At 41.9% G+C, this 17,616-nt stretch overlaps 1 protein-coding gene across 7 annotated transcripts in view; it reads right to left on the bottom strand.

The window, feature by feature from the left end:
* The window catches only part of SUN1 (Sad1 and UNC84 domain containing 1), a 36,241-nt gene extending 20,212 nt beyond the window's left edge, over nucleotides 1–16,029 (bottom strand). For 3 of the 7 annotated variants that reach the window (XM_067306353.1, XM_067306357.1, XM_067306358.1), the window contains exons 1-2: nucleotides 15,942–16,029; nucleotides 4,382–4,478 (exon numbers count right to left, since the gene is read on the bottom strand). In XM_067306353.1, the coding sequence (XP_067162454.1) occupies nucleotides 4,382–4,458 (77 nt within the window). In that variant the 5' untranslated portion in view covers nucleotides 4,459–4,478; nucleotides 15,942–16,029. Of the gene's footprint in view, nucleotides 1–498; nucleotides 518–4,381; nucleotides 4,479–7,733; nucleotides 7,824–9,453; nucleotides 9,504–11,635; nucleotides 11,695–15,941 lie in introns of those variants that run through there. The other 4 variants (XM_067306354.1, XM_067306355.1, XM_067306356.1 and 1 more) reach the window with 4 other exon arrangements.
* Nucleotides 16,030–17,616: the final 1,587 nt, after the last annotated feature.

The raw sequence follows: 17,616 nt of genomic DNA, 5'->3' as shown, positions 1-17,616 counted from the left end.
ACAATGCCTACACTTATTGTTCTAAGCTTCAAGAAGTCAGTACAAGCTTTTATATAGTGTATTATTTTGGCATATAAACTAACATTAGCTGTCCTAGCAGCTACATTTACATCAGTGATTAAATTCTGATAAGGTGGGTGCTTTTGAAGCAAGTTTCCTGATAGCTCCACAATGTAAATGAAAGCACGCAAGATGAAACGGTGTCAGAGCACACGAACCAAATCTCTCTCGCCTAGAAAACTAACCCAGCGACGCACCGTAGGAGCGCACCTAGTGTGCTGCAGCAGCACATGGGCATCCAGCCCGCTGCACCATGCGCTGGAGCTAGTCCCAAGCGACTCACGTGTCCCATCTGCCCACAGGCATGCGGACGGTGTCAGGTATTCAGCACCACTTGTTTGACCTTAGTGGCCTGCACTGCTTGCGAACGCAGCCATAGGCAGTGCAACCTCGAACACAGCAGAAGTCTGATTACAGCTTAAAACAAAACCAGCGTACTTGAATGTCTCTTCCACTTTTCTTGAGGGGGAGCAGAAGTCAGGGAAGAGTTTCCTCAGATGAAAAACAGATTCAGTCTACATTTCGTTAGGCACAAAGAACATAATTTTACAGTGGTTTCAAAAGGTTTAGGCAGCTTGCATTCTGACAGATGTGAAGTGAGAATAGAAGTTAAATATGGCTCTTCCTGTTGTTCATTCCTTCATTCTGAAAGAATCAGAGCCTCAATAGTTTATTATTAAATTGAGTCCCTCCCTAAACAGTTGTTTCAGAACTCAATTTTGCTATTTACACTTGCCACTATACATTTGTTTTTTCTCATCTTCACCCAGCAATTCACAGATACTCAATTCACAAGAACATAAAGTACAGAGGACAAACTGACAGCTGTAACCTGCCTCAATTTGTTTCTTTTTGTGAACACTTGCTGTTACTAAGTATCTCAATGAGTATTTACATCAGTTCCAGCTGAATACCCCGCTTGGAGTTGGGCCCTACAATCTAAAATACCAAGATATCTTTTCCTCTTTAAAACAAAGAGAGCTTCTCTCTTGCTTATGCAGGACAGTAATTCTCTTCACAAGGAAATACAAAGTCTCTGAAGTCAAGACAGTATCAAGAAGCATCCTAACTTTCTATCCCATTTTCCACATTTTGGAAAAGCATCTTTTTTTCCTGTGGAAAAATCACTGGAGTAAGCACTTCTGCCCTTTTATAGGGCAAAAATGAACCTGTACATTTTTGGTAGACCTAATCAATATGGCTTTTGGCTGGCTGTACATAAGATGGGATGCAATCATCCTACTTCAGCCTATGCTCCCGGGTAATCTATGCAAACAGCATACTCTGGTTCCTTCCCCCCCCCCACCTCCCATGGCTGCTGCCACATCTGCTGATGTATCTAGTCTTATATTTATTTCCGATTTCTTCCTATTACCTTTATACCTCCTTCATGTTAGCTTCTACGGAGCAAAAACGTTCTAGACTTCAGTGGGTTAATTCTCAAGTTACATCTACGTAAGTGGAATGAGAATGAAGTCTGCCAATTTTAGCCCACATACAGCTTGGTCAAGAGGACATTAAGTGTCATTTATTTTGTAAGTTTTGGAACGAAGCGAGCAAGAATGCTCTGCATTATTTAAGACAGCAAGAGAGACAAATGCAATGTACCTAGAGAACTATAGCTTGTTTAGCTATATCAGTTTAATGCTTTCCTGATTTGGGCTCAAGGAGTAGAAGCACAAGTTAGAAGCATTACAAATGGTTATGAACACACAGTAACCCCAGTGAGTATTAATACAAGTTCTATTAATAGGTCATATCCAAATCTATTAATAGCTTGGTAGTATCCAACTCCTCTGTACTTTTCTGTAGTGCCACATACACAAGTAAATTTTAGAGAAACTCATGGATAAAATTTGTGAAGCTCCTTGAATTGTCAAAGGGAGAACATGCCAGATCCCAGGAAAAGCAAAGATAATACAAAGGAAGGGGACAGAGGAAAAGAAAACAGAAAGAAAAAAAGGAATGAACTTTGGCATGAAAACATTTCCAATTAGCAACTCTGCCCCATTCACCCTTTCTTCAGGTTCTCCAAATATTGCTTGACTCGAGCTTGGAAGAACTACATGAATAAGCCGGCATTCTGCAAAGATTCAGCATGTAGACGCAGATGTGGAAGTCTGCTTACAAGATTAAGCAGTCTGTTCTCTTGACATGCTGAAAGCAGACAGTGTATTGCATAGTTTTCTCTTTTAATATTTTGGGCTTCATGGAATTTTCAGAGAGAAAATTTAATTAAACACTTGCTAATCCTTTCTTTCTACCTAAGAAAGTTACAAAGAGAGAATTAAATCCAAACTAGTTAAATATACCTGCCTATATTAGGTCAGTCATTAAACTTCAGCTTATCTAGCTCTATCCATTTTTGAATGCCTATGATATCTAATGTGCTGCTTAACACAGCAAAATGGGAGGCTGAAAAGCCTCAAAAAATTGAACCCTCCCCTCCTACAAAGCCCTCTTCACAAGTTCTCAGCTTTGCAACATGACAACCTTCATTTATGTAGGAAGTCAAACGCTTCAGTTATTTTCTACACCCAAAGTATAAAAGTCAAAATACACTATACTCCAGAATTCAAATGGGATCTATCACTCTGCATCTTCCTTTCACAGAAAGTTAATCTTTGCTCATGTGGTATTCTTGCCTGCTTCAGTGAGAAACAAACTCATATGCCACAATAAAAAGAAGAGTGGGCAAAGGAAGAAAGTCTACTTAGAGAGGCTCTAGCCCCAAATTAGTTTAAACAAGATACTGAACTTTACTTTGCTAATACTTTAGTAAAAGGGGAAAAAAAAATCGTAAGTTATTACTAAGATCTCCTTATTCCCTCTTGTCTGTGAGAAAAAATAGTTGCTGTGGAGAAGACAGTACATCTGAACATATTAGTACTGTTTTAGACAAATTTAACAACTCAGGAAAAAAGATAAGATAATTTCACAGTTCATATTTTAGGAAAGATATACACACACAAACAAAAAACCACTGTAAACAAAGAACTGAGGTCTACATTTGTGGCTCATAATGGGAAGTCATCTCCTGTAAAAGACAGTTTAAATATTTCAGCCAATGTATCATACATTCACAATGCAAATCTAGCACCTACAAAGAAAAAACACCCTTTTCATTTAAACACTAAGTGATAAAATAGCAGACCTCCTGGATGATCAAAGGCACATAAGTCATCTTCCACTGCCCAGCAGGTTCTTTCTTAAAATTAGTAAATACTCTTAATCAACATCTTACCAATGTTTTTCCTAAAACTTCTGGAAGAGCTACAACCTCATTTTTAATTAGTACAATAAACATGTTAAGACTTCCATTTTGCAATACCATCAACATCAGTCTATAGCTTAAAAAACGATACACATCAAAACTGATAAAAGTACATAATCTTAGAGTATACAAGAGTTAATATTAATCAGTGATCTCTAATACTACAGTCTTGACAACTTTTGTTTTATTGACAGCCAAATATTCTCCAATTTAAATACTAGATTTAAATACACATTAAATGCACAATAATGATTTATAGCACAGAATAGAAAAATAACCTCATACTGTATTTTAATGACCACATTTTTTTAAACCTAAAACTAGCCAAACCAATAACTCAGGTCCATCTGTGTGTACTTGCATCAAAATGCATCTGTTTTTTCCCCACTATCAAGATCAATAGATTAAGAGTCACAATTTGCCATATTAATATTCAAAAATTCAAATGAGCATTCACACATTTATTTTGAATAGCATAATACAAAAGCTAGCAAACACTCCAAAGTTATTTTTAGAAAACTGAAGTAATTAAAGAAACTAGTAGTCACCAGTTTAAACAACAAGATACAAGAAAAGAGTTCATTAGAATACAGATTTTATATTCACACAATAAGCATTTCTACTAAAAAATGATAAGTTACCTCCAGTCAAATTCCACACTAGCAGTAATGAGCGCATATTAATAAATGTTTTAAAGTGAAAAAGGGTGCCAAGTTATCAGAGTAAAAACACACAGAATTTACAAGCCATTAGAGAAAACATTTAAGAATTTTGATGACACATTTATAGAAATAAAACATCAACTGTAACTAGGCGGAGACTAGTTTATTCATAGCAACTAATAAACACTGAGTCATTATCTTAGTCATTGTCCTGCTAGCTCAGGATGTATTCTTTTCTCCATTTAGGACACAGTAGTTATTTTCAAAAACAGACTAGATAAAGCATACTTCTTTAAAGAACTACTTACCATAAAAGCTAAACTCTCCAGAATTAACAACATTCAGAGAACATATAGTTTCTCTACAAGAAAAAAAAAGTTCTCACCTGAGTGCATATGTATAGCCAGTGTTCTCTGGCACACATTGGGGAGGGGTGTACGTGTGTAGGCGTGAAAAGTCCATGTTGACTGTTTCAAATCATACTGTAAAAGGTGAAAATAAAGTAATGCAATGATTTAAAAATATTTAAAGCCAAGGTAAGAGCCCTTGCATCATTCAGCCTGTGTTATGAAGTACTGCAGTAGTAAAAGCTACTGTTATAAGAAACATGGAGCTCTCGGTACTTTAGCAATATTAATGCTTCCGTTAGGTAAGCCTTATTACTGCATGAAGCTCAACTTTTTATTTTTGAGTGAATTTTTTTTAATGCTACTCTATTTTCAGCAATTCCCAAGCTCTCTGGAACACTACTGGGGGATATGCCAAGCTCTTATCACTACTAAACTACACTTCTGTATGAAGTGAGTTGTGCTGCCCTCCTAAAATGCATAAAGACTTAAAAAACACCTAGCCATGTTTTCAGAGGTCTCTTTATAGATAGTGAGTTTTGCTTCAAAGACCCATCAATGCTGCAACCAGCACAGTCTGCTTTGTGCACTTACAATGCCCAACACAGCTGAAACTTGAAAGTTTACATATAGGCAAATCATTTTCTTTTATAACCTTTGGACACCATCCACTAAACAGCAAGGAGACTTCCTGCATTTCACGTTAAAATGCAGTATTTGGTATCAGTTAAATTAATTCTATCACAGAAACACTGACTACACACCCAAACAGAAAAGCCAACTTCAAAATGACTCACATGGCTTGAATTAGGTACATTTTCCAGAGTGTCATTCATTTCAAAAAACAACTGTAAAACTTTCTTTGGGCTCTTTGAAAGGTATTATAGCTTTAGGAAAAAAGTAAAAATTGATGTTGCCATATCAAGAAGCTTGTGTAACTGTATGGGTGGGTGACTACCTGTAGTATTATGCAAGTTATCTAAGTACAAAGTATTTTCAAAAAATGATCTGCATTGGATTAGCCACAAGAAAGAAATTTTGCTTTTCTAGAAAAGATTCTTTGATAGTAGGCTCTTCATGGTTAAGAAATAGGAATTTTCACTATTCTGGACTTGTATGGTTAGCAAAGCTGAATTCTGGCTATTTTCAGATTATCTATGGCTCCTGTTTCAGCACCAGTACCCAGCACATTACTGTACTTAAAAGATATTCCACACAACTGTGCTGACATGCCCAAACTAAAATAAAAACATCCCTGGGTAAAATTTAATTCTTATAACCAAAACATCAACAAGTATCTCATTTTGGGGATGCACTTTGCTGTGCTGAAATAGGAGTTTTCAGTTGGATAGCTACCAATATAAAAATAAAGGTGACAAGAAGCACAGACATAGGTACAGGCAATGCCAATTCAAAAAAAATCTCTGCACATAATATTAAAATACTTTGTCAGTTCACTTGTCTCCAAATTCTGATGCTAGTAAGGAGGACGTCATCTCAGTCACTACTTAAAACTGAGAGTTTCGTTCTTGTTTTTAATCAAACTTACAGGCCTACCTCTTTGAATGCAAGCACCTCCCATGCATTTGTGGGGGTAATGAGAAATAAGGTCTCATTTCTGCTATTTACATATTAGTTTTTGAAGACTAAAGAGAAGGCATTTCCAGTAAATGATATTTCTTTAAGTTTGCTTCACCTGTTCCAGAGTCCTTCGGTTTCACAAGCTCATAGAGCAGATTTGTTGTTTCTTTTGAGGAAGCTTAAAATCAATAGTGCAGAAATATTAGCAAAGCAGTCTAATTGTTTTGCTAGAATAAGCAGCAAACATGGCTAGAATGAGCAACAACTACAGTCATACTCTAACAACAACTAAGAGCTCATTTCAGAAAATAGGAAATGGGAACCAGCGAGTAAAGATTTCCCAAATAACAAAGATGGGAATACACTGAATTTCAAGATGAGGGATATTAGTAACATCAGAACTTTTTTTAACAAGAAAAAGATTTGTCATAGGTATATGCCTGTTGAAGTTTATGATTAAGGTTGACCTGTTTAAATTGGTCCATTCCAATGGAAAGATTTTGAAATCATGGGCTAGGGATACCTCTGTTCACAGTTTCCACTGGAGCTGAATTGGAACTAAAAGGCACAACTATTTAACACACAATTTCATCTGCAGATCTAGTTTCCATTTCCAACAGCAGATCCAGGACCTGGCTGTTCAGCAGCTCATGTTATGCTTTTGACACCCAGCAACATTTTTCCACATGGGAAGCTAGGCTATGAGGGAGAGCTTTCCACTGCTACCCAGCTCCTCCTTGAGTCTCTGCTGCACAGATGGACAGGGCAAAGGCAGACTGAAAAATAACACATTGGCTCAGTTTTCTTTCCTATTCTTTCCTCTTCCCCACCAATTTTCCCCTTCTTGATTTCTGAAGGAACTAAGTGCTAGAATTTATTTTCCTTATTTGATAAAGTTGGAAATGCATCATCTCAAGTTAGTTTTAAAATATGAACTTGGTAGTATTGCTAACTGAAAAGCCTTGAATATATTTACGTCCATTTCTTCAACACAAAAATCATGCAACAAATGAACGACCCACTTTACTTAGAAATATTCCACATACTATTACAAGCAGAACTTTAAACTACAGAACAGATCGGGGTGGGTGGAGAGCAACAAGTCTCTCTAATTTGTTCACTCATATTTGACAGCACTCTACTGCTCATATAGCCCATGAATTCCTCTTGTTTACGAAACTTTCATATACAACCAGAGCAGAAAACCCACAAAACTTGGCAGGGGATCAGAGAGGCAGATGTAGTATCTAGTTCTAGTTTCAGCACTTTTTGGAGCCCACCGGATTTCCAATTTAGATACCAAAGAATGCCTGGCCTCAGATTCATGCAGGCTTTTAATAACAGATTTGTTGCAAATATTACTGGGCTCAAACTTTAAATGTCCTTCCTTCTTCAAGAAGCCCACAAAACATTTATTTCAAATTGGGAAGGGATGCATATAGTGAAAGAACTAAGTACGTAATTGCTTTAAAAAAAAAAAAAGTAGCAAGAATGTTTATGAGAATTTAAAAGCAATTGAGAAGCATATATTTCAGCTAGAATGCAAGCAGACATTAGATAACTCTCATCTATCATTGCTCCATAGCTTACAAACTAGCTTCCATGTTCCTACAGAGGACACAGCCCGATTATTTGCTTTTTCTTGAGAAGGAGACAATGACAATCTTGCATCATTTCTCCCTTGCAAATCAATTGCATCAGTGTTATATTAAGCATGCAGAGTAGAAGGGCAGGAGAAGAGACAAATTCTGAGCTGGCCAAAATACAAGGGAGCATTAGGACTCCCTAAATCAGGGCAGCAGAATTTACCTTTGCACAGAGCCCTGGCTATCTCCAGAGGACGTGGAATATGAAGCAGAGTGACCTCAGGCCATATTGCTCCCCCATAAGCCTGTTTACCTGTAACAGAAGTATATATCTGACCATTTTCAGAATTGGACAGCCTCAATGAAACCTTGGTACCACTGCAGTAAGCTTCATTGATGCTGTGTAAGATGATATGTTCTGATCGTGGCCTTTAAGCATGGGAGTGTCACAAGGGGAGAGCAGTACCCAATATACACTGTACATACACTACAAACGACACATGGCAAGGACAAGTACGAACCCCACTCATGACTTATCTTAGCTACATAAATAGACCTCCATCAACATACTATCTAGGCACTTCCTTACAAACACCCTTGTGACAAAGGAAGTGGTAACATTGCCATTTCACAAACGGAAAACTGGCAGAGTAGAAATACACACCAGGGAGTCTGCTATTGAGCAGAAAATTAAAACCAAGTTTCCCAAGTCCCAGAAAACCGCTGTAATTACTGAACCATGCTGCAACTCACAGATGGCAAAAGGGAAGTAAACCTGGCTTTAACTTTTTTTCCCCCCCCCCTCTTCCCTCCAGACAAGTACTATCAGTAAAATAAGTCTGCTGGACATAGCAAACCTGCATGGCTATATGACAAGCTAGGAATGAGAAAACTGGCAAGAAAGTATGTCTTGCTTTTTAGATTATAAGGGTTTACAAGCAAGAAGCTTAAAAATCTCATGGAGATGTTGATGGTTCTACTTCAAGCAGAATCTATTCCAATCTTCTAAAGCAAGTGAACTCAGTTAAGTCATTATGATTTAACATACTAATGCCAAAAAGACTAAACAGACCTTTGCACAAATTATTAACTATTTATTAATGAATGTAGAATGAAAGTGCAATGAAAGTAGAGCATGTGACCCTATCAGTTCCTGAGAGCAAGCTATTTTTACTTGTAAATTCAAACTTTATTTTCTGTTATTCAGAATAACCAATAAAAATACTTTTTGGTTAAAAAAAAAATAGTGGCCAGATTGAATTCCTATGCAAATATACTCCATGAAGTATGTTTCCACATACCCAAATAACTACAAGTTCAAACAGGCTGAAGAGCAAAGAACTCCAAGCTAAATTGACATTTTTTAAAAAACAAACATACTTTAAAGATCAGTATTCCTTTTTAAAAGAGATTCAAGTAATAAAATTCACATTTTAAACTAGATGTTACCATTGAATATTATTGCAAAGATCCCCAGATACAGGTGTCAAACTGTAATGCTCCTAACAAAAAAGGGTTCTTTGCTAAACAGTGATGTTGCATATTCATATTAAGTGCCATTTCAATGTTTTTTTACAAAGGAAGCTACACATAAACCAGCTATACATTCAGCTATGGTGAAACAATAAACATGTCTGTTCATTGTTTATACACACAGCACCTGAAACTCTGCATGGCAACACACTGAGTCATTTTGTAAACTAGGAACCTGCAGATCATCTTGCAGTTGAAAATCTCCCATGATTTACTGCACGAGGATCATCAGGCCTCCGCATTTAAAGAGGTTCAATGCCTTGTTTACAACCTCCCTTCATCAGATTAAGCTGTTATAGAGAAAAAAGTAATAATAATCAGAGTTTCGAAACGCCCCCTGAGCTTGCCCAGGTAGCCCTCGGATTAATCACGGCTGCGCACAAAACATCAATAAGCATTTGGTATCAAACCGGTGTCTCCGAAGCGCGGCGCCATGCGTCCCCCGTGCTCGGGGCTGGCGACGGCAGCCGCGGCCGCTCCCGCGGTGACGGCACGGCGAGCCCGCTCCGCTCCGCGCCCCGCTCCGCGCCCCGCCGCGCCGCTCCGCAGGATCCCAAAATGGCTTCCGCGGCGCAACAAAGCCCGGAGGATCCGGCTGAGCTGATCCAGCCTCTCAGAGCTTCTGTTGTCAGTCAGAGGCACAGTTTGAATTTACTGGACACGGCTGCCTCGGCCAGCCCACAGCTTTTTTAACCCCTCAGTTGCCTTCCATGAAGGAGGGCAATTCCAAGGAGTTCACTTTCACGCATGTTTACATGTCACACGGGTGTATTTTAACTACAAGCCTCCTCAAAGATAACAAACGCAAGACACTATACTTAATCTCTTTCACTCCAAAAAATGTACGCTTCAGTCAGCTAATAAAACAACTTCAATATTTTCAGTCTAACTTCAACCAAAAAAAAGAAAATCTGACCCAACCTCCTGCTCTTAGTAAGACTTCTAGCTTCCTGCACCCAAATACACAGAAAGTCCACAACTCTTACTATCAACCAAATCACAAGTCAGTGAATCAGCTTAGCTTATCTCTCTGTCAGATTTGCTAACATACGGATGTAAAAATATGCCTTGGGAACAGGGAAAGCTTGTAAATAAAATCCTCCATACAGATCACTTACAAAGTAAAAGCCTGCAGCTAATATTTATATTATTATGTAAATAAACAGATATTAATAAACCCCTACAGTTTAGGGCAGAAACTGGACATTAAGACTAACTTGGAAATTCAACAGAAGCATTAACTTCTAAGAGTTAATTCGATAGCACTAAGATAGAAAATATAAAAATAATCAATCCAGAAAAGATTTCACTTCCTGTTTGTGAAACGTTAATCTAAAAAACAGAGGACCGGATAGGGGGATTCTGTGTATTGTAGAGACACTCAACCAGGAATCTGCTACCTAAGATTTGCTTCTTCTATGTATGTTAAGCAGTGTTGTTGGGGTTTTTTTTTGAAAAAGGAAATAAGGCAAAGGAATTTTATATATATATATAAATATAAATATAAATATAAATATATATAAGACAGGCATGACACTTCTTGGACTGTCACAGACAGCTAGGCACTGCCTCCAAACAGTTTCACGGTTCATCAGGTGCTTCTACTCCTCATAGTTACAGAGGAGTAACCAAACTTGATCACAACATCAATAACGCAGTTCTGTGATCTGCAAATAATGGCAAGACTAAAATACTGTAATGTTATTTTGTAGTAAAACTAAGAAAAGCCAATCACAGGCAGGTCTGATGCTGACCTATTCCATTTAAAAAAAAAAAAAAGTATTTTCGACAAGCCTTTTCCCACAGCAGCGGTTCACAGGTACAAGCCGACTTGAGGTGACACCCCGGGGGTTTGGGGGCAGGGAGGAGAAGTATGTAGTGCTGGACTAATCAGCACTAGGCCAGTCACAAGCTGAGTTATAAAGTGTTAACGTTGCACTAAAGCTAAGCAACTGCAGTAAGCAAAAGCACTACTGACACACTTAGCAGTTCTTTGAAAACCAGGGTGAGAAGCTGCGGGTTGCAGCCGCTCCTGACAGGGAAACGCCGCCAGGCTGCAGGCCAGGAGGAGCCGAGCAGCAGGCGCCCGCAGCAGAGATTGTTCCCTCTCCCTCCCGCGCCACAGCGCGAATTCAAACACCTCCGGGCGCCCGGGAGAGGCCGGTATCGGCCCCAACGGCCGCCGGCTTCCCCCGCGCACCGCCGGCTCCGCGGCCGCGCTCCCGGAGGGGCCGATCCCCCGGCGGGGCCGATCCCCCAGCGGGGCCGCGGCGCGGCGGGGGCCCCCGGCGCCTCCCCGCCCCCGCGCGGGCCGGCTCCGGAGGCGGGAAGGCGGCGGCGGGCCAAGCCGCGGGCGGGCGGGCGGCGGGGAGCCGGGGGCGGCCGCGGATCTCGCGCCGAGGGAGCGAGAAGGAAGAGCCCCCTCCTCCGCGGGGGGCGCGGGGACCCCGGGACCCCTCGCCGCGGCGGCCGGCGCCCGCCCTCACGCGGGGAGGGAGGGAGAGGCGCCCCTCACAGGAGCCCCCCCCCGCCCCGCCGCGAAGGACCCGGCGGCCCCACGCGAGACCGCAGCTCCCGGCGCGCGGTCGTTACCTGGCGCCGGTGGCAGCGAGGGAAAAGCAGAGCCAGCGGCAGCGGCGGCGGCAGCAGCAGCAGAGATTGCCCTCGCCCCGCCCTCCCGCTTTACCGGGGCCGCCGGGAGCCGCCGCCCCGCCCGCGCAGCGCCGCCGCCGCCTCGAGCCTCCAGCGCCCCCTCCCCCGCGCGGCCCGGCGCCGGCCCCGCCCCCCCCCCCCGCAGGGCACCCGCGCGCGCACCCTCACCTTCAACCTCACCGTCGCCCTCCCACACCGCTCGCGTGCGCGCGCACTCGCCCTCTCACACCCCCCCCCTCACACGCGCGTCCCACCACAGACGCACCACCTCCCTCCCACACTACGCCTTCACCCGCACCCCTCACACACGCACCAGAGCAGCACACTGCCCCCCCCGCCACCCCTCTCACAGAGGCACTCTGCTCACACCCACCCCCACCCCAGCTCACACGTGCCTACATCACTCCCTCGCACACCCGTACCCCCTCAGACACCCCCCACACACAGCCCACGCACACCCATACCCCCTCAGACACCCCCCATCCCTACACACACGCACCCCTTACACACACACATCCCTCTCACACACACAGGCCCTCACCCCTCACGCGGCCACACCACCCCCTCACACACACACGCACCCCCCCACACCACCCCCTCACGCCCGCTGCCCTCCACACCCGGCCTCACACGCGCCACCCCTTGGACACGCACACCAGCCCCCACACAGCCACACAACCCCTCACACCCCCCACAACTCCCACACAGCTACACCACCCTTTTCGCTCACACACAGCCCTGGTGTGGTGCCCCCTTTGGCACCAGCACACAGCCAGCTACCTCCCCTTGGACCCTAATTTGCTCTTTCCTGTCATTTCTGCGCTGCTCCCTCCCTGCGGGGCCTTTTTGGGTTTTCTCTCCCTCCTCGAGGGCGCCCGGGCAGGGGCAGGGCACCCCGAACTGCTCCCGGGACTGAGGCACGGGTCTGGCGTTACACACAAATGAGCTCTGCCTGTGCCAGCGTCCGGCCACGGGACCCACCGGACAACCCCCCCACAAAGGCATGTCACGTATATTCAATTACTGGCAGGCCTGTTCTAAGGGAAGAGGTCGTGGTTTGAAGTGTGTGTGTGTTATTCAAATATTTGGGGAATGGATGCAAATAAATTAAATTTGAAATCTGTATTTGAGTCACATTTTGTAAATCTTTAATCTCCCCAAACATACAGCTTTCTCATGGCCATCTTAATGGCATGTACTGCAGTCGAGAGTAGTTCAAGTGAATATAAACAGAAGAATAGGATGTGTGTCACTTAAGAAAGTGTAACCAGGCCAAAAATTATTATTTATTGGTGTGTTTAAGAAAAATAACTCATCTTGCTGGGAAACATTGGGTAATATGTATTAAAAAAAGAAGTGGAGGGAACATTTCAGTCACCTTCCTAAGTAAACAAACTCTGTAGTTATTTGGATAAGAAATGGGTAAGAAGTTAATCCTTAAGAAACAGAGAAGGATGCAAAATAGACATTAATGCAAGACTTGAGTTGAAGTCAATGTAGCAATCCGTTTAGGCAATAGTGATTTGTTTTAAAATGGCTTTGTTCTGGTTATATTAATGTTTCAAATTGCTTTAGCCAAAATTGAGGTGATCCCAATAATACCTGGAATCTAACACATGCTTTTTAGCATGAGGTAGCAGGTCCCTGCAGCCTCCTCTCCATGCATGGCTGAACACTTTGCAGAGAGCAAAACTACCTCACGCTTCTGTCCTGGCACCTGTTTTCCTGTATTTAGGGTAGAACAGGTAATTTGGGGGTATGTTTAAGGGCATAAGATAGGATCAGATCAGATTCCTACTTAGTGTAAATGTCACAAATTCTTTGGCTATAAGGCCACAGCTCGGGGATGTTTCTCCTCCCCTCCCATGGGAGCCCGGCCAGGTGCGTTGCAGGACCAGGCCAGCGGCAGCCTCTGGGCACCACGCCAGCTCTCTGGGCTGCTCCGACCTGTCCCAGGCAGGTGTTTTTGCCTTGGGACCCAGTAACTGAGAGTATGGAGATGGGTGGCTTAGACCCAGCTTTCCCTCTGCTGCTCAGCTATGAGGTTGCAAAGGCAACAGAACCTTTGGCTTCTAGGATTTAAGTAAACCTTGGTCTGATGTTCAGATTTTGTTAAAAGAAGCTGGTGCATATAGATAGGGATTTTTTTTTCGTATTTCAGAAAAAAAAAGCTCTGAAGCAAATAAGAATTTCTTTCAAGTTTTTGAACAGCTGACAACGAGCTCTGAAAGTAAAACCAACTCAGTTAATTTTACTGGCTAAGCTGAAGTCTGTAAAAAAATGATCAACAGAGACAAAAATAAATCATATTAAAAACATTTCAGTTTTAACAGTCTATAGTGCTGTTAAGAACATATTAAAAAAAACTTTGTGAATTGACACCAGGTATGGGGAAACTGCAGTCCAAGGGCAGATCTAGTCTCAGCTTTGTATTCCTTCTTTCCTTCCCACATTCTTATTTCCTGCTCTTCCCACTGTGATTCCTGCAAGCCTGTTCTGCTGTGTGCTCTCGCCCTGGCTATCAACCACTAAGGTCCTGGGCCTGGTAGCAATTAAAGGAAGTATGGACCGAATGTGATAGAGACCAGTGCAGCAAGGTGTTTCTAGTCACAGTGGACTAGAGGAGTCTTAACGCTGAGTGGTAATACTGGATATTGGACCTTGGTAGCAATGCAGGGAGGGACATTGGATACCGTGGGTTGCTGGGCAAGAGCATCCTGTAGACTGAGGAAGCATTCTTTAACGTGAGGATCTGCAGTGGCCTTTGTGTCCAAGGATGGGAAGGATCCCATGTCCAAGGATCATCTGATCATGTATGTGCATTAGTATGAAAATTGCCTAAAGCGTCTGGAAGTCCGATTCAACGCTCATTAAAGAAAGTTTCCTCCATCTGCCTTGCACCTTACAGTTATAGTGATGAAGGCCCTTTCCCTACACTATCAGCAGAGTGCGCCAAGGGCAGTGGTGCTCTGTACAGGGCGATTAGGTTATCAGTTAAAAGGGGCGTGCAAAGCACTTCAATTCAATTTTGCCACAAGATCCTGCTGTCGTCCTGACTTAGAGGGGATTTCAGCCATTAACAAGAAAAGCCGATTACATACAGAGAAGGCTGACAGAGCAGCCGTTCTCCCCACAGCTCTCATCTGCTGCTTCATCTCAGTTACTGCTGTTCTTGAGCTTTCCTGGGGGATTGATCTCAGTAAGTGGACACAAGCCTGTTAACTGTAATTTTTGTTGATCCTTCAGCTGCCTAATAGAAAGATTTTTTGCTTTATCGTTCTCCTTTTCAAACATGCTTAGAGCTTCACTTGAAGGGCTGAGGCAAGGAGCAGTCACTATGTATCCAACAGGACCAGCTCTGACTCACTTTTCTATAGAAAAGTCACCAGTTGCTCACCTTCCTGCATGGTGCTGCTAATGCAGATTCTGCGAATGAAACAGAACAGCTGACTTGGCTCCTCTCAAGTCAGTGGTTGATTTCCAGGGGCCAAAACGCTACTCCTACATCAGGAGCAACGCTATGTTAGGTGTATTTTGCTTATACAAGGGGCTTCCCACAAGTGAGATAAAGCCTATCCAGGAACCGATCAGAACTCTAATCCACATGTTCTGGTGTTTGAAGGCTTTAAGGTATAGTTAACAGTAATAGTACAGTTATTATAGATAATAAAAGACACAGTTAATGCTGGAGTAGGGGACTTCAGGACACATACAGTTTGTTAACAGAGGTCATCACACACGCTGTACTGGGCAGTAAGATTGTCCACCCTATTGACATTATGGGCACACCTAAACCCTATTTTCATGATCATCTCAAAACTTTTCTCCTGACTAAATTTGGCCACCTCTTCAGACAGAAAACATGGAAGCACAGTCCAGTTATAACTGGACGTCAGTCTCTGGAGAGCACGCTGCATACCCAAGCAGACAAATTAAAGTGTCATTACCATACAACTAGATGGCACAGTGCACTTTACTGACAAAACACCTACGGTCTGCCTGATGCACTTCTAAGGACATCTGCAGATTGCCAGTAAGAGTCCACACAGATGAGAAATGGATGAATCTGGGAACATACTTAACTTTAAGACTCTCCTAAAACTGCTCTCTGACGTAGACTTTTCCTCAAAGTCTAGGTGTGTCACTTTACATTGCTCTCTTAATGTCTAACTAAGTGATTCTATTTAAAGTAGTCAACAAATATTTAGAAGATTCTATATTAAGTCAGGCAAATGCATACACTTACCAAAAATTTTGTTTCACTGAGAATCCAAGTCCCAGGATCCACCACAACCTTCTAGCTTGTAATGACGAAGACAGAAGCACATCTGTTCGTCACAGGAAGGGCAGGGCTAAGTCTGCTTATCTAAAGAGTCTGAAAGTTTGAGATAACTATTTTGCCCAAGAAAAATTGTCCTTGCTTAAAAGTTATGTAATGAATATGATCGTAATAACATTACGGAAAGAACCCTAATAAAATCTAGTACATATAATAGCTAATTAACAAGATAGAAACAATCTATACATTTCAGTTGTGTTCCCACTGCTACAATAAAAGATTGAACCTAAGAAAGTTGATTCTCAAGGAAAATAGCTTTTAAATAAGTAGGATAATTTTTCCAAGTTCTTACTAAACCCAGGCTCATGCACCATCCACAGGAGACTTCATAATAGTACTTCTTCATAAAGGGATCTGGGAAATTTGGGATATATAAGACGAAGTATGGTAAATTATATCCAAGGTAGGCATTTTTTTGAGGTCCTATGTCCAGAACACTGTTTAATAAAAGAATGTAGTGGAGCATGTCTATATTTGTCATACATACCTAAACTAGGATCAGGTTGCTGCTTAGCATGTCTCTAGAAAGACTATCTGAATATCCAGTTCACAAAGTGTCCTGGCTCTGAAGAAAAAAAGCTGATTTGTTGCAGGATGCGGAGATTTTTGTTTGGGACACATCCCACAATGGACTGTTCTGAAAGATAACAAAAATATTTCCCAGCCTACTCAAGATATTAAACATGGTGGATACTTGAGCTTTCACTGACAATTTGTACCCCAGTTAAGAGCACTAAAGATACACTTCTCTCTTCCCACATTTGAAATTGGGTTTTCATACGTTCTTTAGATCACAGGAGTGATTAAAAATTCCTGCACAACATCCATACTACAGCTTTCATGAGGCTGCAGCCAGTGGTAAAGTAAAAGAATCTCACTTTTGCCAATACAGAATCCTAATGATATTGTGCCTGCAATAACATGGTTCAATAGGATACATCTGGTGGAATTTCAAGGGAACTTTACAATTAGAACTTTGGACCTGGAATCCTGTTGCAGAAGCAGAATTTCATGTTGCATTGGAAGAACCTGATGCTTTGAAGCACTTTGAAACACTTTGTTTTTTGACTATGGAGTATTAAATGAAAACTCTAAGTGCTCTACTAGGGTAGCTATGTAGTCTATTTCCAATCTATTTAAATTGGCTTTTTAATTATTAATTAGACTAAACAAGCAATGCAATGTTTTCTAGTGATTTTTATATTTGAGGTTATGTTGAGAATGCAACTTGCCATTGTATTTTTTTTTAGTGTGACCTGATACATTTCACATGTTTTGTGCCTCCTAAGAATTTCAGCTGACCTTACAGTTCTGCAAACAGCACTCAAACCTCTGTATCATATTTAGCCCAAGCACTTTTGCATGGTTGTCCATGTGCCAGATGTACATTTACAACAGCGTGTAACCAGAAACTGTTTTTTTGATCTTCATAGGGAAGAGAGGGAAAGGGGGGGGAAACAAAGCAAATCTTCAATTCTGCTTCAGGACAGCATGACTGAGGACCTTCTTGGTCTTGAGAAGTGATTCTAGAAGGAAGATACTGAATATAGTAGAAATTATATTACTCAACTAAAATGCAGCT

This window comes from Apteryx mantelli, chromosome 16, assembly GCF_036417845.1.
Source record: "Apteryx mantelli isolate bAptMan1 chromosome 16, bAptMan1.hap1, whole genome shotgun sequence".
NCBI lineage: Eukaryota > Metazoa > Chordata > Aves > Apterygiformes > Apterygidae > Apteryx > Apteryx mantelli.
This window is presented reverse-complemented; position numbering and strand designations above follow the sequence as displayed.